Genomic DNA, 24,818 nt, shown 5'->3' with positions numbered 1-24,818 from the left:
TCCTTGTACTCATCACCCCAGCCCCCAGCTTCAACAATTATCTTTTCCTTTCATTTTTATCTTTCTTTTGCCAATCTTGTCTTCGACGAAGATAAATTCATCTCAGTTACTTTTTATTTTTATTTTGTGGGCTTTTAACATAAAAATACAGATACTCCCGTCAGAGCAAGGCATCGCAACCTTCTGTTCTTCCGCAGCGCCGGGAATCGAGGCGGAGGCATGGAGCGCGGGAAAGCAACCGAGAGAGGCAAAGGGATGGAGCGCGCGGCCCCCCCGCCAACCTCGGAGCCAGCGGAGGGCGGAGGGCGGCACAGAAGCCGCTGGTTGGGGTGGCGAGGGAGGGTAGACCCGGGACCGAGGGCAGGGTCCCTGCCGGTGTTGGGGCGCCACGGCGCGCGGGGTTAGAGCGCAGTGTCGGGCGCGAGGTCCTGCAGCGCCCCCTCGCGGGAGTAGAACTCGTCGATCACGGCCTGCGGAATGCGCTTCAGCATCTCCTTGGGGAAGATGCGCAGCAGCTTCCAGCCCAGGTCCAGCGACTCGAACACCGAGCGGTTCTCGTAGGGGCCTAGGGACAGAGCGGGATTCCCGGGAGTGGTAGAAATGTGTGTGGGGCGGGAGGAGGGTGAAGAGTTTACTGGCTCCACGCCAGCGACGCGCCTTACCCTGGTTGATGAAGTTCTTCTCAAACTTCTGCAGGAATTCCAGGTAGAGCAGGTCCTCAGAGGTGAGCGCCTCCTCCCCAACCACTGCCTTCATGGCCTGCACGTCCTTCCCGATGGCATAGCAGGCGTACTGCGGGAGGGGCAAGGCGTCGGTGTCCGCTGCGGGCTTACCACGGGAGTCCAGTAGCCCCCAACCTGGCTCTGCTGGGACCCCGTTCGGAAAGGAATTTTGACAGGAGAAAAGCTCGTCCTTCAGACGGGGCTCAGACCTTCAGCTTCTGAAACTAGAGGACCCACCAGCCCCGGACCCTCTCCTCCTTACCAGCTGGTTGGAGACATCTCCATGGTCCTTTCTTGTCATGCCCTCCCCAATGGCTGACTTCATCAGCCGCGACAGGGAAGGGAGCACGTTGATGGGGGGGTAGATCTGAGGGAGAAGAAAAAGGAAGTGGTGGAGAGCAGGACTCAAGCTTTGCTCCCCCCGTCCCCAAATTGTTCTCAGGAGAAGCTCCTCATTTATTCTACATTCCGAGGGGTCAACAGGCACACCCACCCTCTCTTATCTCCCACAAAGTCTAGGGCTTGGGCATGCAGCTGTCATATGTGGCCCTAGACAGAACAGTGGAGGGGGTAGATGATATGGCATTAGTTAATAAAAGGCTCAGTATTTCAAAACTTTTGATAATGTGGACAAAAACCTCTTTGAAGCTTAATGGTTAATAGCTGGAAAAAACAAAAACAAAAACCTGCCAAGCAAAGAGAAAAACGTCATAGGGGTCGCCTTTAACCTACACACAGGACAGATGTGTGTCAGCCGTTGTTTTCTCTCCACCAAAGCAAATGACTGGAAAGGGAAGGGAAATAGTATTTACTATCTGCCAGATGCTGTCTATATGCCAACTTATTTTTATCCTCCACAATGCGTCTGGATGATATATTTGATTATTCTCATTTTATGGATGAGGAAACCTAGGATCCAAGAGATGAAATTATCTTCTCAAGATCCAAGAGCCAGCTAAGCCAGATTCTGCTCAGGCCTGTCTTCTGTCTGTGAACCATGCAGTCTTCCCTGTGGCTGTCTCCTGTTTGGGGTTCGCTTTGACTGGCCCCTCCTAATTCATGCCTGGGGGCAGTGGAACATCTGTTCCTCAGTGTTTCTCTGGGCTGAGAGCAGGAAGTGGGCAGGGACAGGGCAGTACCTGTCTATTGTGAAGCTGTCTGTCCACGTAGATCTGTCCCTCGGTGATGAAGCCCGTCAAGTCTGGGATGGGGTGGGTGATATCTACAAGAAAACACAGTGGTCTCAGTGTGGGTGGGGCCCAGGTCTCCAACCACTCAGGGCCACCTGGGTTCTGTTTCCCTCATGGGAGTGATAGCGGTGTGTGGGGGACATGGATGGTGGAGGAAAGGGCTGTGTCTATCTCGATGGAGGAAAAGCGCTGGTGCACATCTGTGCAAAGCAATGTGGGCTCTTTAAGTGTGTGGTCGGAAAAGGGAGGGCAGGGGAGCTCTGGAGGGTAGTGGGCTGTGAGGAGGCTACCGTCATTGGGCATGGTGAGGATGGGGATCTGCGTGATGGATCCGCCCCGACCCTCCACGCGGCCTGCCCGCTCGTAGATGGTGGCCAGGTCTGTGTACATATATCCAGGAAAGCCTCGGCGCCCAGGCACCTCCTCTCTAGCAGCAGAGACCTGCAATATCCATGGGCATTGGGGTAAGAAAGGGGGTGAGAGGCTGAAGCTAGGAAGGGTGGGGGGGAGTTCAGTGACCCTGTGAGAAATGGAGTGGGGGGCAGGGGAGGAATGGCCAGGCTGAGACCAAGCCCTGGAACTCATGGGAGTGGGGCAGGCTTGGGTGGACCAGCTCTCCTCTATTTGCAGGGTGACCCTCTGGGGTGTCAGGCTTAGGGAGGGGTAGGGAGGAACCTGACACCCCTTGCTAGCCAGCTCACCTCCCGCAAGGCCTCTGCGTAAGAACTCATGTCCGTCAGTATGACCAGCACATGCTTCTCACACTGGTAGGCAAGGAATTCAGCAGTGGTCAGCGCCAGGCGTGGGGTGATGATTCGCTCGATCCTGGAGGTGTGGCCAGGTGTTGAGAGAGCCTGGAGCCTGGGCTAATGCTCCACATAGCCCGGGGGTTGAGTGCAAGGTGAACTGGGAAGCTGGTGTTGTGCATAGTGGCAGAGGAATGGATAAGATGAGCCCTTGGCCCCATCCCCAAGCCAGGACCACGGTTCCTGGGAGTAGGCAGACTCCAACACACACCTTGCCTACTGTCCAAGGTAGGAAAGGGGACAGAGACTGAGGCCAGGAGGCAAGTTGGGTGGGAAAAGCCAGGCAGGGCCAGGACTTTGTCTGGTGATGATGAGAGTGGCTTTTGTCCCCTGCGGGCTGAAGGGGAAGGACTCTGGCATATCACCCTGTAGATGAGTTGGGGGCACCTGCTTTACCTCTGTCTTACCCTAGGGCACCCACACTTGGGTCAGCTGGAGCACTCTCACCCCACATTCTCTGGATGGTTTCGTCCCTCTCACTGCTCCTCTCACTGTCCCTTTCACTGCTCCAAGCACACCTAATGTCCCTGTCTCTATGCTTGCCAGCCCTACAAACCCTTCCCACGTGGAGCGCTCCTGAACACCGTACCTTGGCTTCAGACACTCTCAGTTCCCAGCTTTGGGACTGTGGCTCTTCTCCTTGGGGATGTCACCAACACCTCCAGAATTCTATTATCTGCTTTCTGGAGTACCCTCCAGAAACACCCGGGACAGTTTATTAGAATTGTTTTATCCACCTGGCCGCCAGATTTAAACTCCCATTTTCTACACTTTTAAAATAGCAGTTTTTCTAAACAAATGTTTAGGGAAATGATCTCCTTGGGGTGACTTTGTGGACGTGACACAGAGATAAGGAGCCCTGAGTTGGGATGGTGGCTGGACATGGGTTGTGGGAAGAGCAGAGGGCACAGGCAGCAGGCAGAGTCATGGTCTGGCTCCCTCTGTCTGTGGGTTTTTCCTAGCCCTTCCTAGGAGGCTAGCCTTTCCTAGCCCTTCCCAGGCCTCAGTTTCCCCATCTACACAATGAGGGTTGTTCTCCCAGCTATGGCCCGTGGCTTTAGTTCTGGGATGCCCTGGAGCCCCGGCACTCTAGGTCTTGGAAGGGGACAGGGTCTGCCCACCTGAGGGCAGTTTGGGCCTCAGGGGAGAGCTCACGTGGGGTCGTTGGCCAAGTTCAGGAAGAGGCAGACGTTCCCCATGGTTCCATTCTGCTCAAAGTCAGACTTGAAGAATCTGGCTGTCTCCATGTTCACCTGGATACACAGCAGGGTCGGCTGGAGGTAGGGCCCTGTGGCCTGAGGGCAAGGCCCGGCCCCTCCCAGCTGTCCTCAGGAAAGCCTGTGGACTGACCAGCTACTAGTCGCTAGGCACCATGGCCATGGGGTGGTGACCCTGGGGCTGGAAAGGGCAGGCTCTGGGTTTGCTGCCCCAGTCCTCACAGGGCCTCGTCAGATGCCCCTGGAGAGGCTGAGACTTCTTTAAGTCCAGCTCTGCTCAGTGCCATCCCTGCCCCTCCTGTCACCAGCTGCTGCTCTGCCCACCTCCCTGGGCTCCCAGGCCTCCCCTTCCTGAAGCTATCTTTTCTCCCCAAATCCCCTGGCTTCCCCTCCTTCAGGCCACCCAGGGCCCATCTTACTACTGTGATTGCCTTTGGGACACCCTGAGGGCCACATGGCCCTGGTCACTGCTCCCATCCTCACCCCTCCTGGCTGGCCGGGACACTGATGGCTTCCCCATCAGATCGGGTCATGCCAGGGGCTGAGGGAGACAGGCTGCCTGCTCCCAGCCTCCAGAACGTGCCAGTCTGCTAAGTCCCTTACCCCCATGGCTGCAAAGACGATGGCGAAGTTGTCATCGTGGTAATCCAGCACAGCCTTGGACTTCTTCACCAGCCCCGCCTGGCGGCAGATCTGAGCGGCAATCTAGGGCAGAGTGGATTGGGCGGGAGTATGTCACAGTCGGAGCCGACGCCCACCCCATTGAGCACCACTGGCTCATGGCCTTTGGTGGGAGGGATCCAAGCCCAGAGAGGTGAAGGGGCTGCCCCAGGTGCTACAGTCTTTCTTGGGGTGGAGGGTGGGGGCTATTGTGCAGCTGCTAGTGGGCTGGGGGTGCCTGATACGAGAGGCAGGACAGAGTAACAGTCCCAAAGAGCAGCTGCCTCCGTACGGGTCTGGGCACCTTGGCATAGGGCAGGGCCATACCCTCCCACAGCCTGCTGGGGGACTATCTGGGCACAGAGTTGCCCTGGGCCTGCAGTATGTGGGCCTCCAAGACACCATGCCCAGAGTCAGGAAGGAAGGGTCACAGTAGGGTGGGGGCACTTATGCCCTCTGATCGCTCAGGCCATTTTGAGTGGTCGGGGTGCTGGGTGTCTGGAGGAGCATCTCGAGACCTTGTCACACCAGCTGCTCTGAGAGGAAGCGGCTGTTCACTGTGGTGGTTGAGAGAAGCAGGAACGGGTAGTAAAGATGAGTGCAGGGACAGTGGTAGGGGCTGTGAGCTCCCCTGAGCAGGACTTTCTACTCTGGGAGCTCCCCATGGGCTCCCTCGCTTGGGGCAGCCTGAAGATTGGACCTGGAGGAAATCTTGTACAGTCCTGAGTCCCTGAGCTGCCTGGGGACAGCTGCCAGTCTTGATACTGGCGACCCCAGCCCCGCCAGCCCCTGCCTGCTTGGCACAGGAGCCATCCTCACTGGCCCAGCAGCCCAGCCACTGCTCTGTCCCTCCCCCAGCTGTGCCTGCTGGCCATGCAGGCCTCACCTCATTGTGGGGGAGCCCGGCTGCTGAGAAGATGGGGATCTTCTGGCCGCGGGCAATGCTGTTCATGACGTCAATGGGAGAAATGCCCGTCTGAATCATCTCTTCCGGGTAGATGCGGGAGTGCGGGTTGATGGGCTGGCCTGGGAGAGGGCGATCACAGAGCCATGCTCAGGGGTTCAAACCCTTCCCTGACCTCCTCAGCGCTGACCCCAGACTCCAGAGCAGCACTGTTTGATGGGCCTTCTGGCGATGATAGAAACGCGCTCTGGCCGTGCTGCCTGATGTAGCCCTAGATACAAATGACTACAGAGCACATGATATGTGGCTCTGAAATGGGACTTTCTTTCTATTTGAATTAGTTCAAATTTAAATAGCCACAGGCCCAGTGCTACCTTGGACAGCGCTGCCCTCGTGCTTTGGAAGTGGCAGGCAGGTGGAAACTCAGGCTGAGGCTCTAGGGCCCAAGGGGGCAGAGCCCTCATCACCACCTCCAGGTACTAGTGCAGGGTTCAGAGGGCCTGCAGGTGACTCAACCTCCTGTCTGAGCAGATGAGTCTTCTGTGCTTGGCCACTGACTTTCTGTGTGGCCTAGGGCAAGCCATGGGTCCCCACAGGCCTCCAGCATGTCCTCAGTGAACAGGTGGGATAGGGTTTGAGGCCTGGGGAAGGTGCCCACTTGAATGGACAAGAGCTGGCAGAGCACCGCAGCCCACTCTCAGGATTGTGGACAGGAAGCCAAAGGCAGGGGCATGATGGCCTTGGGGCAGGCGTGGAGCACTGCCCAACGATGATGGCATTTTACAGAGGATGGACATGGAGTGCTGATGGCAGTGTTGGGGTTCAGTGGAAGATTTGGGGATAGAGACGCACGCCTTTGCTGCTGTCCCATCACATCTGATCTGCTCGTGAGTCTGGGCAGAACTTCCAAGAGTGGGGAAGGTGTTAGGGCTTGGTCCTGAAGCCATCCAGAGCCTCCAGTCACTCACCGTTGATATCCAGAAAGTCCTCCGCCATGACCACTGGCCCCTTGTCAATGGGCTTGCCGGAGCCATTGAACACCCGACCTGAGTGTGGGCGAGGAGTGTTGGAGGGTGCTCAGGCTAGCCCTGTGTCCCTCACTGCTGCCTACCCTCCACACCACCACCAGCTCCCTCCCACTCCCCAAAGGAGTGTCCCGTGTCCCCCTCCCCTGCAGCCCACAGGTAGCCCAGAGAGCCAGCTACAGTGACTGTTGCTGTGAGAGTCTTCCTTCCTCTCCTGGAAACCTTTACAGGCAAGGCCTTGTCCCAGGACAATGACTCTAATGGGGGATTCCAGGACTAGAGAGAGGAGAGGGCCAGGCCAGGTCTTGGGAGAGAATTAGGGAATATTCAAGGTTTAGCAGTCCCTTTCAGCCTGGCTCCAAATAGGTGGCTACCTACTGTGTCTCTAGTCTATTGAACCCACCTTCCTCATTTATTGAACACCTGTATGTCAGACCCTGCGCTGGGGTCAGGAATCAGAGAGAAGAAGACACACCCCAGACCTCAAAGAGCCCACCAGGGAGACAGGCATATAAACAGGAAGTGACAGTGTAGTGTGCTGAGGGCTTGGTCAGAGAAGCTGGGCTGGGAGGGCAGAGGAGCACCTCCATCCCTTCTCCTTCCTGTCCCTCACCCAGCATGTCCTCTGACACCGGAGTCCGTAGGATGTCCCCTGTAAATTCGCAAGTGGTCTTCCTGGCATCGATCCCTGATGTCCCTTCAAACACCTGTGGGAACAAGAGGGAGTTTCTCCACTAAGGGGCCTGCTGGAGGGAACAGGGCTATCCATTCTGGACATGTTTTGTGCTCTCAGGGAAATAGACCATTTCCTCCTGCCTTCAGAGTTTGTAAGATAGTGTGGGAACTTTATGGGTTAATTCAGTGATTTAACTAGCCAATGTCCCATTGACCCCACTCACCTGAACAATCGCCTTGGTGCCAGCCACCTCAAGCACCTGCCCGCTCCTCTGAGTCCCATCTGGGAGGGTGAAGTGGACGATCTCCGCATACTGGGCAAACTGGCAGGAGGGGAGAGCAGCCACGTGAGACAGTGAGACCAGAGGCAAAGTCCCTTCTTCTCAAAGACTTCTCCGGCCCTCCCTGACCCAGTCCCAAGCAGTTCTCTCCCCTCTTGTGCCCAGACACTTGTGGAAATGAACTCGAGGGGCTGGGAAGTGAAAGTCTGAATTCTGTTTGGGAGGCAGTTGCACCCACTTCGGAGTTGCAAGACCAGGTTAGAATTGAAACTCTGAAGCTTAGTAGCTGCCTGACCTTGTGGAAGTTACTTTACAATTTCAGTAACTCATTAAATACGTAAGTCATAAGTAATGAGCTTTAGTTTCCTCATCTTTAAAATGAGGATAATAATAATACTACTTCCCACAGCTGCTATAGGGAAGAAATGAGATAATATATGCAGATCCATTAGCATGGTGCCTGGCACTTTGTAAAAGCTCAATAAAGATGTAGTAATGATGCCGGGCGCAGTGGCTCAAGCCTGTAATCCCAGCACTTTGGGAGGCCGAGACGGGTGGATCAAGAGGTCAGGAGATCGAGACCATCCTGGCCTACACGGTGAAACCCTGTCTCTAGTAAAAAATACAAAAAACTAGCCGGGAGAGATGGTGGGTGCCTGTAGTCCCAGCTACTCGGGAGGCTGAGGCAGGAGAATGGCATAAACCTGGGAGGCGGAGCTTGCAGTAAGCTGAGATCTGGTCACTGCACTCCAACCTGGGCAACAGAGCGAGACTCCATCTCAAAAAAAAAAAAAAAAGATGTAGTAATGATTGGGCTGCCTCGGGTTCTGGACAGCGTATCTGTTTCTGCCCCTGTGGACTAGGGGTCAACACACTGGCAAAGTGCTTGCCTCTGCTGAGGCACCAGGAGAAAGACTCTCTGCTCACAGGCGTCTTTCAGTACCAGTGGCATGGGACTAGAATTGACTTATGTAGTCCTTCCAGGGATCAGGAATTTTAAAAATCAGGCTAATATTCAGAATATATACGGAACTTTTAGGCTGGGTGTGGTGGCTCATGTCTGTAATCCCAGCACTTTGGGAGGCTGAGGCGGGCAGATCACTTGAGGTCAGGGGTTTGAGACCAGCCTGGGCAACATGGTGAAACCCCGTCTCTACTGAAAAAAGAAAAAAAAAAAATATATATATATGCATATATTGCCAGGTGTGGTGGTGCACACCTTTGGTCCCAGCTACTCGGAAGGATGAGGCTGGAGAATCGCTTGAACCCAGGAGGCAGAGGTTGCAGTGAGCTGATATCGCACCACTGCACTTCAGCCTGGGCAACAGAGCAAGACTCCGGCTCAATAAAATAAAATAAAATACAATAAAATAAAATACAATAAAATAAAAAGACAGATAATAACAAGTGTTGTTGAGGATGTGAAGAAATTTGAATGCTCGTACAGTGCTGGGAGGAATAGAAAACAGTGCAGCCACTTTGGAAAGCAGTCTGGCAATATTCATAATAGCCAAAAGTGAAAATAACTCAATGTCCATCAACTGATGAATGGATAAACAAAATATGGTGTATTCATACAGTAGAATATTATTCAGCATTAAAAAGGAAGAGACTGCCCTGGAACCCATGGAGGCACGCAGCTAGCTCAGGGGGCGGCCCTGGAATGGGGCTATGGTGGTACATGTGGACCCAGCTATGGTGGCTGCGGGGCTAGTGAAAAACTTCTCAAGATCCTTGGGAAGCAAAGGAGGATTTCATAAGAAAAAAATGGATGGAGGGGAGAAAACCTATGGTGGCTGCGAAGGCCCTGATGCCATATATGTCAAATCGGTATCATCTGATGGTCATGAATGTACTGTAAAAAGAGAACATACATCAGCACCAGGCACTATAAAATCTATGTTGAGTGGCCCAGATCAGTTTGTTGAGAACAAAACCAATGAGGTCAATTTTAGAGAGATCCGTTCACATGTGCTATTAAAAGTATGTTTGTATTTTGCGAACAAGTTTCACTACACTACTAGCTCCGCCAAGATTCCCGAATTCCCGATAGCACCCGTAATTGTGTTAGAACTGCTGCTGGCTGCCACCTTCCTAGATTGTTTAAAAAAAAAAAATTATAATCAACTGTTAACTCTTTTCAGTAGTTAATACCCATAGTTCAGTTAGTAATTTTTTCATACATAGTGTGTTGCCTGTATGCAGTTGAATTATATAAAGTTCATTGCAAAGCAGATTTGTTTTTTGCATAGCAATCAGAGTTGAAATTTGCTTGTTACATCAACAAATTAAGGACATTTTCACAAACTGAGAAATAAATATGCCAATTCATTAAAAAAAAGAAGTACTGATAGATGCCGCAACATGAATGAACCTTGAAAATATTATGCTAAGTGAAAAAAGTCAGGCACAACAGGCCACATATTACACAGTTCTGTTAATAGAAAATGTCCAGAAAAGGCAACTCCATAAAGACAGAAAGTAGATTAGCTCAGGGCTGGGAGAGGGAGGACTGTAGTGAGAACTAATGGACATGGGGCTTCTTTTTGAGGTGATGACAATGCTTTGGAATTTGATCATGATGATGTTTGCATAACTCTGTGAGTATACTAAAAGCCACTGAATTCACAGTACGCAAATTATATTTCAATTTTTGTAACACATCAGGGTCCCAGATAGTCAGGTGGCTGAGACAGGAGGATCACTTGAGCCCAGGAGGTCGAAGTTGCAATGAGCCATGATTATGCCACTGCATGCCACTGCATGATCATGTCCCACTTTAGCCTGGGTGACAGAGTGAGACCCTGTCTCAGAAAACCAAACCAAACCAATCCAAACCAACAAACCATCAGGCTGTCCCTCCAGGATCACAGGCAGCACATGGGCAGGTAGAGCTTTGTCCCGGGGAATCCCTAAGCTCTGCTGTCTGTGCCTGCTCTGGGAGCCACCCAGTCCCAGTCTTTACCCACAGCTAGAGGAGACCACAGACTTGGCCAGGGAAGCTGGGCTAGCAGAACACACCATCCCCATTGACACTCATCATCAGCTGTCATAAGCACCAAGAGATCTAAGCCCCGTACCTGCACCTTCTTCCTGGAAAAAGTCCTGGAGCAAACGCATTGCGTCCCCTAGGCTCCCTCACCTCACTTCCCAGGTGGCTGATTTACTCCAGGGAGTAAGCTATAATCTTAATCCAACTAAAATTAATGGTTCCAGGCACAGTGGCTCACGCCTGTAATCCCAGCACTTTGGGAGGCTGAGGTGAGAGGATTGCTTGAATGTAGGAGGTTGAGATCAGCCCGGGCAACACAGTGAGACTCATCTCTACAAAAAACCAAACCAAACCAAACCAAACCCCAAAACAACAATCAAACAAACAAACAAACAACTGATGGTAAAAAGATAACACTTTCCTCTCAAATTCCTAATATTCTGGGAAATTAAAGCACTCTTCTGAATTACCTTTTGTCATTAGAGGCAATCAAGACTGAAATAACAGATTATCTGGAAAAGAATGAGGAGGTCATCCTTTTGTGCCACGACCTATGAAAGATATAAAGCTGTACCATGTTCTCTGATCATAAAAGTAAGTTAGAAATCAATAACGACAGAAAAAAAAAAAAGTCAGAAAAACCTCTTACATTTGGAAGAAAAGCATTCTAAGTATAGAAGCATTTATATCAGAATTAGAAAACATTTAGCTCCCGTAATAGTGAAAAGCTGTATATCAACATATGTGTGAAGCATTTAAAGCTTTAAATGATTATATTAGATAAGAAAAATAGTTGAAGAAGCTAAAAGTATGCAATGTGAGAAGTCAGAAAAAAGAACAGCATTAAAACCCCAAAGAAAGTAGAGGAAATAAGAGTAGAAATTATTAAAACAGAAAACAAATATATAATAGAGAAGACCAACAAAGCCAACTGGTTTTTTGAAAAGCTGACTAAAACAGACAAATTGCTGGCAACACAGATTAAGAAATAAGAAAGGCATCAATAAATAATTGTTGGAATAAAAAAAGTCACAACTAGATAAACTGATAATATTTAAAAGATAATGAAAGGAACTATGAACAATTTTATGCAACACATTTGAGAAATTAGATGAAATGGATAAACATAACTCAAACCAAAGCCAACTGAAAATGAAATTGAAAGCCAGAATAATCCTGAAATCTTGAAGATATTAAATAAGCAAAGAAAACACCAGTCCCAGATAGTTTTAGCAGTGAGTTCTAACAGTCAAGGAATAAACACTTTGAAAATTAAGCTCTTCAAAGCTGGGAAGAGAAGGTACCGTATTTAACTCATCTTATGAGGCAATTATAGCCTTGATACCAAAATAAAATAATTATGGGAAACTGGTAGGCAATCTCACTCATGAACATGGATGCACAAATCCTAACAAAATATTAACAAATCCAATCTAGCAATGCATAAAAAAGACCAAGTTGTAAGCCAAAATAGTAAAGAAATAAAGATAAACATATACACACAAACAGAAATTTTAAAAGACCAAGTTGGGATTATTTTAGGAATGTTAGTCTGGTCTAGTATGAGAATATCTATTCATGTAATTCACCTTATTAACAAATTAAAAGATTAAAAACTATGAACATCTAAAAACATTTTGAAAAAAGTTTTTTTTTAAAAAACCCATCCGGCCGGGCGCGGTGGCTCACGCCTGTAATCTCAGCACTTTGGGAGGCCGAGGCGGGCGGATCACAAGGTCAGGAGATGGAGACCATCCTGGCTAACACGGTGAAACCCCGTCTCTACTAAAAATACAAAAAAATTAGCCGGGCGCGGTGGCGGGCGCCTGTAGTCCCAGCTATTCAGAAGGCTGAGGCAGGAGAATGGCATGATCCCGGGAGGCGGAGCTTGCAGTGAGCCGAGATCGCACCACTGCACTCCAGCCAGGGGGACAGAGCGAGACTCCGTCTAAAAACAAACAAACAAACAAACAAACAAAAAAACCCAACCCATCCATGATTAAAACCAAAACCAAAAAGAACAAAAGTACTCTTTGAAAACAGGAAATAAAAGGAAAATTTCTTAACCCCAAAAAAAATATCCTCAAAAAACCCTAAATAGGCTGGGTGCATTGGCTCATGCCTGCAATCCCAGCAGTTTGGGAGACTGAGGTGGGCGAATCATTTGATGTCAGGAGTTTGAGACCAGCCTGGCCAACGTGGTGAAACCTCATCTCTACTAAAAATACAAAATTAGCCAGGTGTGGTAGCGCATGCCTGTAATCCCAGCTATTGGGAAAGCTTAGGCAGGAGAATCGCTTGAACCTGGGAGGCGGAGGTTGCAGTGAGCTGAGATCGTACCACTGCACTGGGTGACACAGTAAGACCCTGTCTCAACAAAAAACAAACAAACCCTACAGAAAATATGATATTCAATGATATGAATTAGAAGGAAACAACTACCAAATAGAAAGCCCCCCTAACTCCCAAATACATTAAAGATAGTACCAAAAGGAAAACTATAGATCAATTTCTCTTATTAACATAGATGCAGAAATAAATTATTAGTCTAATCAAGCAGTGTATTAAATAAACATGTATGACCAAGTAGGATTTAATCCAAGAATGCAAGACTAGAGCAATCAACATTACGGAATTTGTCAACATTTGATAACAAAAATTATAATAATAGAGAGTTCGTCAACATAGATTAAAAACAAATCCTACAAGATTATGTAAATAGAAGCCAAAAGGCTTTTGATAAAATTCAGCATCTGTTTCGCTTGTTTGTTGGTTTTGAGACAGAATCTTACTCTGTCCCCCAGGGTGGAGTGCAATGGTGAGATCTCGGCTCACTGCAACCTCTGCCTCCCGGGTTCAAGCAATTCTCCTTCCTCAGCCTCTCAGGTAGCTAGGATTACAGGCGCGTGCCACCACGCCTAGCTGATTTTTTGTATTTTCGGTAGAGACGGGGTTTCACCATCTTGGCCAGGCTGGTCTCGAACTCCTGACCTCAGGTGATCTGCCAGCCTTGGTCTCCAAAGTGCTGGGATTATAGGGGTGAGCTACTGTGCCTGGCCAAGCATCTGTTTCTAATACAATTCTATATAAAACAGGAATGGAAAGCAACTACTTGAACACTAAACTATTGACCAAAACCAACATCAGCATCCTTGTACATGGTAAAATGTGAAAGTTACTTTCATTTCCAATAAAAATCAGTAACAGACACAGATACCTATATTACAATTGTTACCTAACATTGTTTTGGAAGTTTTTGTTTATACAGTAAGACCAGAAAAAGAAAAGAGAAAATTAAACATAAACAGAAAATGTCCTTTTTTTTTTTTTTTTTTTTTTTTTGAAACAGAGTTTCGCTGTTGTTGCCCAGGCTGGAGTGCAATGGCGCGATCTCGGCTCGCTGCAACCTCTGCCTCCTGGGTTCAAATGCTTCTCCTACCTCAGCCTCCCGAGTAGCTGGGATTACAGGCATGCGCCACCATGCCCGGCAAATTTTTTGTATTTTTAGTAGAGACGGGGTTTCTCCATGTTGGTCAGGCTGGTCTCGAACCCCTAACCACAGGTGATCTGCCTGCCTCGGCCTCCTAAAGTGCTGGGATTACAGGCGTGAGCCACCACAACTGGCCGAATGTTCTACTTTTTTAAAGATGGTGGTGGGAGGTGACTGTATTCTTCAAAATGTCAAACAAAGGCTGTGGGAAAATGTTCCAGATGATAGGAAGCTAGACAGACATGACAAATGCAATACCTGACCTTAGACTAGATCCTATACTGGAGTGAAGAAAAAAAATGCTATATTCCAATTTATCAGCTTACCTGGGAATTGGAATATGGATGGTAGATTAAAGTATTGTATCAGTATAAATTTCAGAAGTTGATAGCTCTACTGTGGGTATATAAAAGAATATCTTAATTCTTAGGAAATACACACTGAAGTACTTGAGCTTAACATACTCTCAAAAGATTCAGGAAGTCCAGGTGTGGTGGCTCATGCCTGTAATCCCTGCACTCTGGGAGGCTGAGGCGGGTGAATCACCTGAGGTCAGAAGCTCAAGACCAGTCTGGTCAAAATGGTGAAACCCTGTTTCTACTAAAAATACAAAACTTAGCCGGGCGTGGTAGAGGGCACCTGTAATCTCAGCTACTCGGGAGGCTGAGGCAGGAGAATCGCTTGAACGGCCGGTGGAGGTTGCAGTGAGCCAAGATTGTGCCACTGTACTCTAGCCTTGGCAACAAGAATGAAACTCTGTGTCAAAAAAAAAAAAAAAAAAAGTGTCAGGAAAAAATGATGCACGCACAGCCACACATGGAGAGCAAATGACAGAGCAAGTGAGATAATATGTTAACAGTTGGTGACATGGATGTTCCTACTACTATTTTTATTTTTGAAAATTTTTATAAAATTGAAATTGTCTCAAAATAAAAAGTAAAGTAAAAGTATGCTGATGGAAAAAGAGACATAATTCCCTTTATTTGCAGATTATACTATACTTTAGAAAAACTCAAGAGGCTCTGGTTTAGAAAAAAGTTTTAGAATGAATAAGATAATTTGGCTGTTTATAAGACAAATATATAAAAATCATCCCCCCCTTTTTTTTTTCTATTTTAGTAGTAACCAGTTAGAAGAAGCAATGGAGAAGACTATCCCATCCGCAATAGGGCCAAAACTCATAAAATAGCTATAAATAAACAAGAAAGATACAAGAAAAAAATATTATGGAATAACATTAAACAAGTCCTAAACAATGAAGAACATTATTGTCTTCCAAGACAGAATGACTTACTAGCATAAAAACATGAATCCTTTTAAAAAGTATATAAATGTAATCCAACCCTAATGGATTATCATTTATTTTAAAATTTAATAAAATGATTTTAAAGTTCACATAAATGTCTGAGAATAGCCAAAGTAGTTATGAAAAAGATCAGAGATAGAGGACTTGCCTTATCAGCACAGTGCTGGTGATTATCATCATCATTACTATCGTTTTATCACCTCCTGGCCACAAACTAGTGACCTTAAGGGCTTGGGGGGGAGGAGCGAAGGGCCCAGTTCCCCAGCAAGGTGTGACCAGGGTAGGGGCCACTACGCCAGGAACCCCTGCTGGTCGAACTTGAGACTAGAAGGTTTGCAGCTCTGACAGTCACACGGAAGGAAGCTCTAGCTTAGGTCCCTCCTTGTCCTGTGAAGAGGATGCCAGGAAGGTGACCTGTGGTTCCCCAAACCACCCCTCAGCCTTGCGGAGTGGGGCCTTAGCAGGAGGCCGGCCCAGGAGGAAGGCTCCGAGGTGGGAGGAGGTGTTAAAACCCCGGCGTCTTGGGTTCTCAACCACAAGAGGGAGCCCAGGAGCACGGACAGCGAGTGCCTGGGAAACGCGTGGAACACACGTCCCGGCTCGTTTTCGTCTCCCACTCTGATAACCTGTGTTTCGATACCAAACGGGCCTTGCCTCATTGTTTATCACCTCCCTGGAGGTGACGGAGGGCTGTTTTAACCTCAGGGGAAAAGTTGCTGTACAGAGCACAGGCCAGAGTGTGCCCCAAAGAAATCAGGCGGAGTGATTAAAAGTGATCGATCATTTTCTGTAATCCCAGCTACTCGGGAGGCTGAGGCAGGAAAATCGCTTGAACCCGGGAGGCGAAGGTTGCAGTGAGCCGAGGTCGTGCCACAGCACTCCAGCCTGGCGACAGAGCAAGACTCCGTCTCAATAAATAGATAAATAAATAGTGATGATTTTCATATGGGCTTATGTGGGTGAGGGAGGGAGGGTGGAGAGGAGAGGGGTGTGTTCTGTGTCCCTGAAGGATAAAATCAGAGAAAATGAACTTTAAATAGCAAAAATTATGGTCAGATCTGGGGAAGGGCCATCAGGTTTTCACACCCAGGCATGGAGGGTGTAGTGTCTGGAAACTTTAGGAAGAGCCCCAGGCTCTAAGTGTGTGCTGGCTGTTCGTCGTTGTTGTTGGTGGTGGCATCTCATGACCAGTTAGGGCAGTGGGTGCCAGGGAGAATTCCACTGGGGAATAGCGAGTCCAGGAGCTTGTATCTTAAGGGGCCCTGTTTCCCAACCGCATACTGAGCAGGCCTGATCCCATCGACTCTCACTGTGGGTTACTAAGAGGGCTGCAGAAAGAGGGCATGATGCAGTGCAATGGAACCCTGTGCTGGAGAGTCACCTGAGCTCTCAACCAGCAAGTGGCCAGGCACCGGGGAGCTGCTGCCTACACACAGAGGACTGGAAGTTCTTAGCAAGCCTGTCGGGATTTGTGCACAGGAATGCTGCCTCTAAGGTCCCTCCTGCTGACAATGGCCAGGGCAGTGCGGGAGCTCCTCTTTGGAAATTGTCTTCAGAGCTGATGCAGACTCTTTTGAAAGCAGCCACAGACATTGGGGGTCGAGTCTGGTGGTTAAGGTGAGTGCTTACTCCAATTCTCAAACAGGGAGCAATTTGAATCACAGAATACAGGAGTCAGAAAATTCTCTAGAACAGAGGTTCTCCGTGTGGTCCCCATACCAGCAGCATCACCTAGGAATTTGATAGAAATGTACATTCTTGGGCCTCCTACGCCAGACATGCTGCATCAGAGCTCCAGGGTGGGACCCAGCAATCTGCCCGTTAACAAGCCCCCTGCACCCCCCGATATTCTGATGCTTGTTCAACTTCTGCAAATCAGTTAGCCTTTTCTGGGTCACAAACATCTGGAAAATCAGATGAAACTGTAGAAACTCCTCCCAGAAAAATGCACAGGCACATTCATGCATACCTTCAGAGGTTTGCACACAATTTCAAGGGCCTAATTCCCTAAACTAAGAACCTCTGATCTACACAAAATTCTTCTCTCAAATGTTCTTACATTTGAGGACGGAAGCAAGAAGAGTAATTGCCTGTGTGATTCAATGTGGGCAGAAGGTGGCGCTGTAGAAACGCTGTAGCATTTGCTAAATCCTGGAAGAGGGAAACGGGTAGGGGCAGAGGAGAGGAATGCGGAGAGGTGCCTCCACCACCCAATTATTTTCTCTGCCAAAGCTACAGATGCAAATGATAGTCGCAGAACCACAGATCTGGGGACCTAGTTCTGGTTTCCTAGGTCGGCCTCATTTTACAGTGGAGAAGGTGGACACCTGTATAGGTTCCGACTCCATGCCACCCTGGGTCCCATGGGGAATGGCAGGTGTGGTGGAGAGTGTGGTGGAGGTGGAGAGGGGCAGGAGGTGGCACCAACTGTTTAATCAGGCTTATTAGCATTTCTGCATTCCAGACAGAAATACTGCTGGCTATTCTCAAGGGAGAATAATGCTACATTTGTCTGATGTGACCCTCACAATAACCCTATTATTATTTAATAGATGAGGAAACTGGGACTTGCAATCCTAGATCGATGGTTCTCTAAGCATCAGTTCATCTGGAAGGCTTGTGAGGACAGACTTCTGGGCCCTGCCCCCAGAGTTTCTGATTCTGCCAGTCTGAGGTGGAACCCAAGAATTTGTATTTCTGACAAGTTCCTGGGTGGTACTGATGCTGTTGATCTGGGGTTGGCAGGTAGCTAGTAGAAAAGAGTGGGATGGAGCTGGGATTAAAATCCAAACCCAGTGTGCTACACCTAAATACTCAGCCACACTTCCTCGTGGGGCGTCCTTTACACTGAGGGGTCAAACGGTAATGTCCCTATGAACTCAGAATCTGTTTGCTAGCAACGAATGGGTCTGATTTCTTTAATATTGCTGGCTTAAGTTTTGACAGGTCCATAGCTAGTCATGCTAACATTTATTCATTCATTTATCTCATTAATGTACTCACTTTTCCTTTGAGCAAACATACTGAGCACCTACTATAGCCTACGTGTTCAGTAAAAATGCTGTGTTGGGCTTCTGGAGCTAAAGACGAACAAAACACAGTTCATGGCCAATAGCAGGGCACAGTGTGTGTGGGGAAGGGAGGAGATATGTGGCCAGATCTTGACCAAATGCCTCAATGGATGCCACTAATAAAACCACAAAAAGTAGAAAAGAGGGAGAGGCATCCAGGAGAAGGTGACCTCTCAACCCTGGGGATGAGTCAGAGGGAGGGAACAGGCGGAAGGGTAGTATAGGAGGCAGAGGGAAAAATCCGTGCACAAAATTACAGCTAGCCAGGAGCAATAAGTTCTAGTGTTCTATACCACAATAGGATGACTGTCCATGACTGTAGTTAACAAATATATATACATATGTCTTCAAATAGCCAGAAAGAAGATACTAATATTCCCAACACAAAGAAAGAATGCTGGAGATGATGGATATGCTAATTGCCCTGACCTGATCACTATGCATTATATAAATCAAAACATCACTGTGTACCCCAGGAATATGTACAATTATTGTGTGTCTATAATAAAATACCCAGACACAAGCCTGCAATCTTTGTCGTTCCTTTCCACATACTCTGTCCTCTTGTCCAACTAATTGTGAGAAGAGTTTTTTTGCCTGGAACCTATCTCAGGGTCTACAGAGAGAACTCAGGGGTTCTGTGATCGTGGATGGGAAAGTTATATTTTTACATTCATTAACGTTTACAGAAATTTAGTGTTTCCTCTAGTTCTGAATGTAAGCAACAAACCACAGTAGAATTAGCAGTTCCACAGTACCTGTGACTTTGTCACCATCAGAAATCACAGATATTTTCATACCACGTTACAGTTGTTGCAGAGATCTCAAAATACTATTTGTGCTCATCACTACTTTAAAATTATAGCAGTGAAACTGGTGGCGAGATCTCATTATTTAATTTGTTAATAAACATACATTACTGATCACATTTTAAAAAAATGATATGCAAGTGCCCAGAGATCTCAAATGGCAGCCCCATGCAGACACTATTTCAGGTGTTAGTTTTTACACAGGGAAGGGAGAGTGATGAGCGTGAGCGGAAAGGCTTGCAGCCACCTTCATAGAAAAGACCTGTAAGTGGCTGGGCGCGGTGGCTCACACCTGTAATCCCAGCACTTTGGGAGGCTGAGGCGGGCGGATCACAAGGTCAGGAGATAGAGACCATCCTGGCTAACACGGTGAAACCCCGTCTCTACTAAAAATCTAAAAAATTAGCCGGGCGTGGTGGTGGGCGCCTGTAGTCCCAGCTACTGGGGAGGCTGAGGCAGGAGAATGGCGTGAACCCGGGAGGCGGAGCTTGCAGTAAGCCGAGATTGCGCCACTGCACTCCAGCCTGGGCGACAGAGTGAGACTCTGTCTCACAAAAAAAAAAAAAAAAAAAGAAAAGAAAAAACCTGTAAGCTGAGGGCACTGGGGAGCCCTAGGCGAATTTGATGCAAGGATCCGGTCTGAAAGGCTGGAGGATGGAAAGAGGATAGGAGGGTGCCAGGCTGGGAGCCCAAGGCCATTGCCATAAAAAGGTAGCAGTGGGGTGGGAGGGAGCTACAGACATGGGTGCTGGCAGGTGTGGGGTCTGGGACAAGAGGGTTCAAAGGGGCACTGAGACTTTCAGTTTGCTCAGCTAGGTCGTGGGGTGGGAGGCTGAGGGATTGGGGCTGGTTGGTGGAGGAAGGATAAGAGAGTGATCTTGTACCTTTGCAGGGCTCTTTATGGCTCAAGAATTCCCAACCCCAGGACTCAAGATACTGTGAGTGTCTGCCAGTTTCCCAGGGGCTACAAAATAGCCCACAGCCCACTTACCTTTGGTGGGGCCATTTCACTTCCCACCCATGTTGCTGAGACTGAGATATTCCAATGGCCTTTGGAAGTCATCAAGATCCCTAGAAATTTTAGTTGGCATTGACTCGCCACCTCCTCCTCTTTCCCCTTAAAAGAAGATCCTGTGAGAGCTGCGGGTGGGGAGAGTCTAGCCCTCGAGGAGGTTAGGTGCAACCGTGCTACGGTCCAGCCTTCCTCTGAGGTTAGGTACGCCCATGCCACTGATGGGGAAACGGAGGCAGGACAACTCGTTAGGGGTAGAAGCAAGTTTCCCAAGGCCCAGGGCTGGGCCTCCATGGGTTTTTATGGTTTTTACTGAAAAGGCAGGGAGGAGAAAGCTTGGATGGCTGCGGTTACAGCTAGGGTAGGAGAGTGGGAGTGGGTGCCTGGACAGAGAGAATAGAGCAGGCCCTGGGGGCCATGGAGGGAAAGGGTAATTTAAAAGAAATCCTGCAGGGCAAGGGAGAGGTGCCCTGGGATTTGGCCTTAGTGCCAGGGAGGCAGTGGAAGAGTCTTACCTTGACCCGGTCCAGCACCACCAGAGGCCCGTTCACGCTGCACACAGTCCTGTAGGCTGGGGGAGGGGCAGGGGTGAGGAGGGGTCTCACCCCAAACACCTGCTCACACACACAGAGGCATCCTCCGCCTTCCCTTCCTCTCCACACCCCACCTCCTTCCCAGCCTGGGCCGTCAGGGTCATTAGCTGTGACAGGGCCAGCCACCATTGCTGTAAGGGTCATGCCCCTGCCCGCAGGGCCCCCGCTGCTCGGACACCTGCAGGAGGCTGGGGGAGGGCCGGGCAGAGGGCAGAGGCCTCCTCAGAGTCCGCCCCCATCACACAGAGGCCTCTCATCCCTGGGGCTGCTTCCCCTCTGGCTTCCACCCCCACCTCACCCACTCCATCCTCTCTCACTCCAAACATTTTCCAAAAGTTCCCGGCCCCCGGCTGTGGCCGAAAAGTGCTGTCCTCTGCCCTCACCAGGACTGTGTGTGTGTGGTGTGTAGGGGGTGCAGGTGTCAGTGAGAAAAACCAAATGGGGCTTCTGCTCTCATCACAAGGTTTCTGGACTCCCCAGGCTCACTGGGTGCTCAGCATGGGAGGGGAGGGAGTGCAAAGGCAGGGGAAGGAGGGAAATGCCTGCAGATGTGGCAGCTGCAGAGACCCACACATGGGAAATGAGCTCAGCTTGCACAGGGAATTGGGTTAAATGTCAAGAAACACTTCCAAACTCCCATAGAAGAAGCTGTGGACTGGCAGGAGGCAAGCCTAGTTTTGGTTCTGCTAGAGGCTGGCCGAGAGACCTGGGACAATCCCTTGCCCATAGTCCTGGGATACCAGTGCCCTTCTCTGGGGTTCTTGTGATGCACCAATGAGATGAGACACCTGAAATGAAGGCACTTGGCAAGGTGGGCATGGGGCCTGTGAGGCCACTGGGTCAGTCACAGGCTGGCAGGATGCAGAGGGGAGTGGCCCAACCCCTCTTTCACAGGCAAGGAAAATGGGGCCCAGAAGTGTGAGAAGCCTTGGCCAGGGCCACACAGCACATCTGTGGCAGAGCTGGAGCTGGGACCCCGCCTTGTGCTTCTTGCTGGACCACACTGGTTCTCGGCTCACTTACCCTCCTGCTTTGGACAAGCCTGGCCCCAAGCCACCACATGCCAAAGAAAAACCAGAAGTCCCTCCCCTTCCCAATCTGGATATCTGTGGTCAAACTTCTTATTTTTGTTTGATCTAAGCTCTTTTCACCAGGACTTGAACTAGGAAGACCGACTGGGCACGGTGATTCTTGCACAGATCTTTACAAGGATCCTCCAAGTGTGAGAACCATTTGGAAAACTCTGGGCCTCGAGGACAGCCAGAGATGACAAGTTCAACTTGCACTTTGCCATAGCAGGGGAACTCCCTCAGTTCCCTGCCTTCAAACCTACCTTACAGACCTGACTGGCCTGCACCTGAGCCACCCTCTTTTTCCTTCCTATTCCCACCAAGGAGGTGTCCCTGCTTCCTTCATAGCAGGTCCTTCCTCTGCACTGGGAAACAGGCTCTAGAGATGACTCCATGGGGTGAAGGACCAGAGCCTCCTTGCCTCTCTCTCTCTCTTTCCTCTCTTGTCTTCCCATGAAGCTCTGATGTTTCCAGTCCTAAAGAAACCTCGCTCAGTCCCAGTCCTTCTCCAGCTCCTCCCCTCACAAGCATGGCCCCCACTACTGGCTTTCCTTCCCCACCTTTCACCCTCTCCTTGGCCCTGTCAACTCTGGCTTCAGTGGTCTCTGATGCTATACTCAGAGCCCGGGCACGCTGCCCTCTGGAAGATCTCCTCTGGGGCCGCCCATCAGCCTCCTCTGAAGACTCACACTCACACTCCTCACTGTCAGACCTTTGGGTGCCAGAGGACTTCAAGGCTTGGCCTGGCTCTCCACTTCTCCCTCTCCTTTCCTCTGAGATCTGCTTTCTTCCTTCCCTCCCCGCTTCCTTTCTTCAAGCATGTCTACTGCATGGATGCCTTCTATGTACTAAGCGAGGAAATGAAAGTGACAAATGAAAATATGAAGTGCCTACAGGCTAAAAGGATACAGAGCAAATAACATAATTACAAACTGCAGTGGGTGCTCTTAAGGGAAAGATCAGGATGGGTGAACGAGAGTGGGAGGGAAGACCAGACTGGGTGCGCTTGGAGGAAGCATCTTATGGGAAGAGCTGTTTGAGTTGAGCCTTCAGGGTCAAGGGGTGCCAGCCCCCAGGGAGCTAGGGAAAGGGCACTTCTGGCAGAGGTGAGAAATAACTCATTCAGGGCCTCCGGGGAACAGAAAGAGGGGCAGTGGGCTGGCATGCACAGGCTCACGTCAGGCGCAGTAAGACCTGTCACCTCCAAGAGGACAAGACATCATCTGTGGTGCTCATCGCGGTGTCCCACTTCGTGGAGTAGTGCCGGGAATATGGTACACACTAAAGAAATATTTGGACAGGTACAGTGGCTCACGCCTGTAGTCCCAGCGCTTTGGGAGGCTGAGGTGTATGGATTGCTTGAGCCCAGGAGTTTGAGACCAGCAATATGGTGAAGTCCCGTCTCTACAGAAAATTAAAAAATTAGCTGGGCACGGAGGAACATGCCTGTGGTCCTAGCTCTCAGGAGGCTGAGGTGGGAGGATCACCTGAGCCCAGGGAGGTTGAGGCTGCAGTGAGCTCTGATCACGCTATTACTGCACTCCAGCTTGGGTGACAGAGTAAGATCCTGTCAAGAAAGAAAAGAAAGAAAGAAGGAAAGAAAGAAAGAAAGAAAGAAAGAAAGAAAGAAAGAAAGAAAGAAAGAAAGAAAGAAAGAAAGAAAGAAAGAAAGAAAGAAAGAGAAAGAAAGAAAGAGAGAGAGAGAGAAAGAAAAAGGAAGGAAGGAAGGAAGGAAGGAAGGGAGGGAGGGAGGGAGGGAAAGAAAGAAAAAGAAATCTTTGCAGATGGATTATGTTAACTGACCCCATCTGCTCCTTCCCATGCTTCCCACATCAGAACCGTTGTGTGTCCCCTCCTGACCTTCCCAAGCCTCCAAACCAAATGAGAGTCCTATTGTCCAGCCTAAAGGGTTGCACCCGTAGCACCAGTCATACGTCCTGAAAAGGCAGAGAGTAGAAGAGAAAGAGGATGCACTGGGCTAAGGGGTTGTTGGGCGTAGGAAGACTCCTCAACGAGAAAGGGTAGGAAACAGAGGCTTGGGCATTACCCTTCCCACCAATAAAAAAAAACCTCTAAACAGCCACAGCACTCCCACACCCACATGGTGTTTGGATCAGACTGTCTGGATCGCTAGTGGATTGTGCAAGCAGGGGAATGCGGGGCAGGCAGGAGAGACCCTCATTTTTATAAGCCCCAGGGAGAGCTGGCATCTGGCATGCCACACCTGCCAAAGGGCTGCGCTGGGGGAAGAAAGCAGTGATGAAAAGATACAGGGTGGGTGGGCTGGATAGGGAGGTGGGGGTGTGGGAGGGGATGGGGCCCAAGGACCAGAAAAGTCCAGGGAATCATTTCTAATTCCACCGCCTCTGGAGACAAGTCTTTCAACTTCCTCCCTTCCTTCACAGCTGCTCCCCCACTTCACAACCCCTGTCATGTAGAATCCCCATTAACCCTGACATCCAGCAGCTCCACCTGGGAGTGGGGGCAGCAGCAGAGTGGTGATGGGGGACAGAGGATTAGGGGATCCACACAGCCCTTCCCTCTGAAGGAGGGGCTGGGCTGGAAGAGGCCTAGAGGCAGCTGCAAAGTACTTGCCGCAGGCCCTCTGGGAGTCAGATGCCTTCCCCGACCAGGCCACTCGGGTGATCAGGGTGAGATATCAAAGCTCAACATCTTAGCACATCAGCCTCAGCTGTGAGTTGCCTTCCTGGGCTTCTCGCAGCTTCCAGGCCTGGCTCTGCGTGAACACATCGCTTCATAGCCTGGACCCTTCATTGCAGATAATCCACTTACGCGGCTGTTTCTGTTCAGCACTGGACTACGCACATCCTTCAAGGCCTTGCCCCTGACTGATTACTGCAGCCCACTGAGTCCTCTCCCCACTGCTGTCCCACAGTACTATAGACAGGGACCCTAGAGGGATGATGTCTCTCCCCTCAGATGTCTTAGAGCTCTGCCCCTCCGCTGTTAGGCCAGCCTGATCTTTTCTTCTAGG

General features: G+C 49.6%; 1 protein-coding gene and 1 pseudogene across 3 annotated transcripts in view; one reads left to right on the top strand and one right to left on the bottom strand.

Moving 5' to 3' along the window:
- Positions 1 to 92: 92 nt before the first annotated feature.
- Positions 93 to 24,818, bottom strand: part of ATP6V1B1 (ATPase H+ transporting V1 subunit B1) — a 28,383-nt gene continuing 3,657 nt past the window's right edge. The window contains exons 2-14 of one of the 3 annotated variants that reach the window (XM_003908792.3): positions 20,676 to 20,731; positions 7,424 to 7,522; positions 7,138 to 7,231; positions 6,468 to 6,545; positions 5,482 to 5,621; positions 4,539 to 4,640; positions 3,874 to 3,971; positions 2,614 to 2,737; positions 2,203 to 2,353; positions 1,862 to 1,944; positions 985 to 1,089; positions 663 to 792; positions 93 to 565 (exon numbers count right to left, since the gene is read on the bottom strand). In XM_003908792.3, coding sequence (XP_003908841.2) covers positions 402 to 565; positions 663 to 792; positions 985 to 1,089; positions 1,862 to 1,944; positions 2,203 to 2,353; positions 2,614 to 2,737; positions 3,874 to 3,971; positions 4,539 to 4,640; positions 5,482 to 5,621; positions 6,468 to 6,545; positions 7,138 to 7,231; positions 7,424 to 7,522; positions 20,676 to 20,731 — 1,424 coding nt within the window. In that variant the 3' untranslated portion in view covers positions 93 to 401. Of the gene's footprint in view, positions 566 to 662; positions 793 to 984; positions 1,090 to 1,861; positions 1,945 to 2,202; positions 2,354 to 2,613; positions 2,738 to 3,873; positions 3,972 to 4,538; positions 4,641 to 5,481; positions 5,622 to 6,467; positions 6,546 to 7,137; positions 7,232 to 7,423; positions 7,523 to 20,139; positions 20,170 to 20,675; positions 20,732 to 24,818 lie in introns of those variants that run through there. The other 2 variants (XM_031655261.1, XM_031655260.1) reach the window with 2 other exon arrangements.
- LOC116270296 lies at positions 8,974 to 9,971 on the top strand (annotated as a pseudogene).

Source organism: Papio anubis, chromosome 14 (assembly GCF_008728515.1).
Source record: "Papio anubis isolate 15944 chromosome 14, Panubis1.0, whole genome shotgun sequence".
In the NCBI taxonomy this organism is placed as follows: domain Eukaryota; kingdom Metazoa; phylum Chordata; class Mammalia; order Primates; family Cercopithecidae; genus Papio; species Papio anubis.
This window is presented reverse-complemented; position numbering and strand designations above follow the sequence as displayed.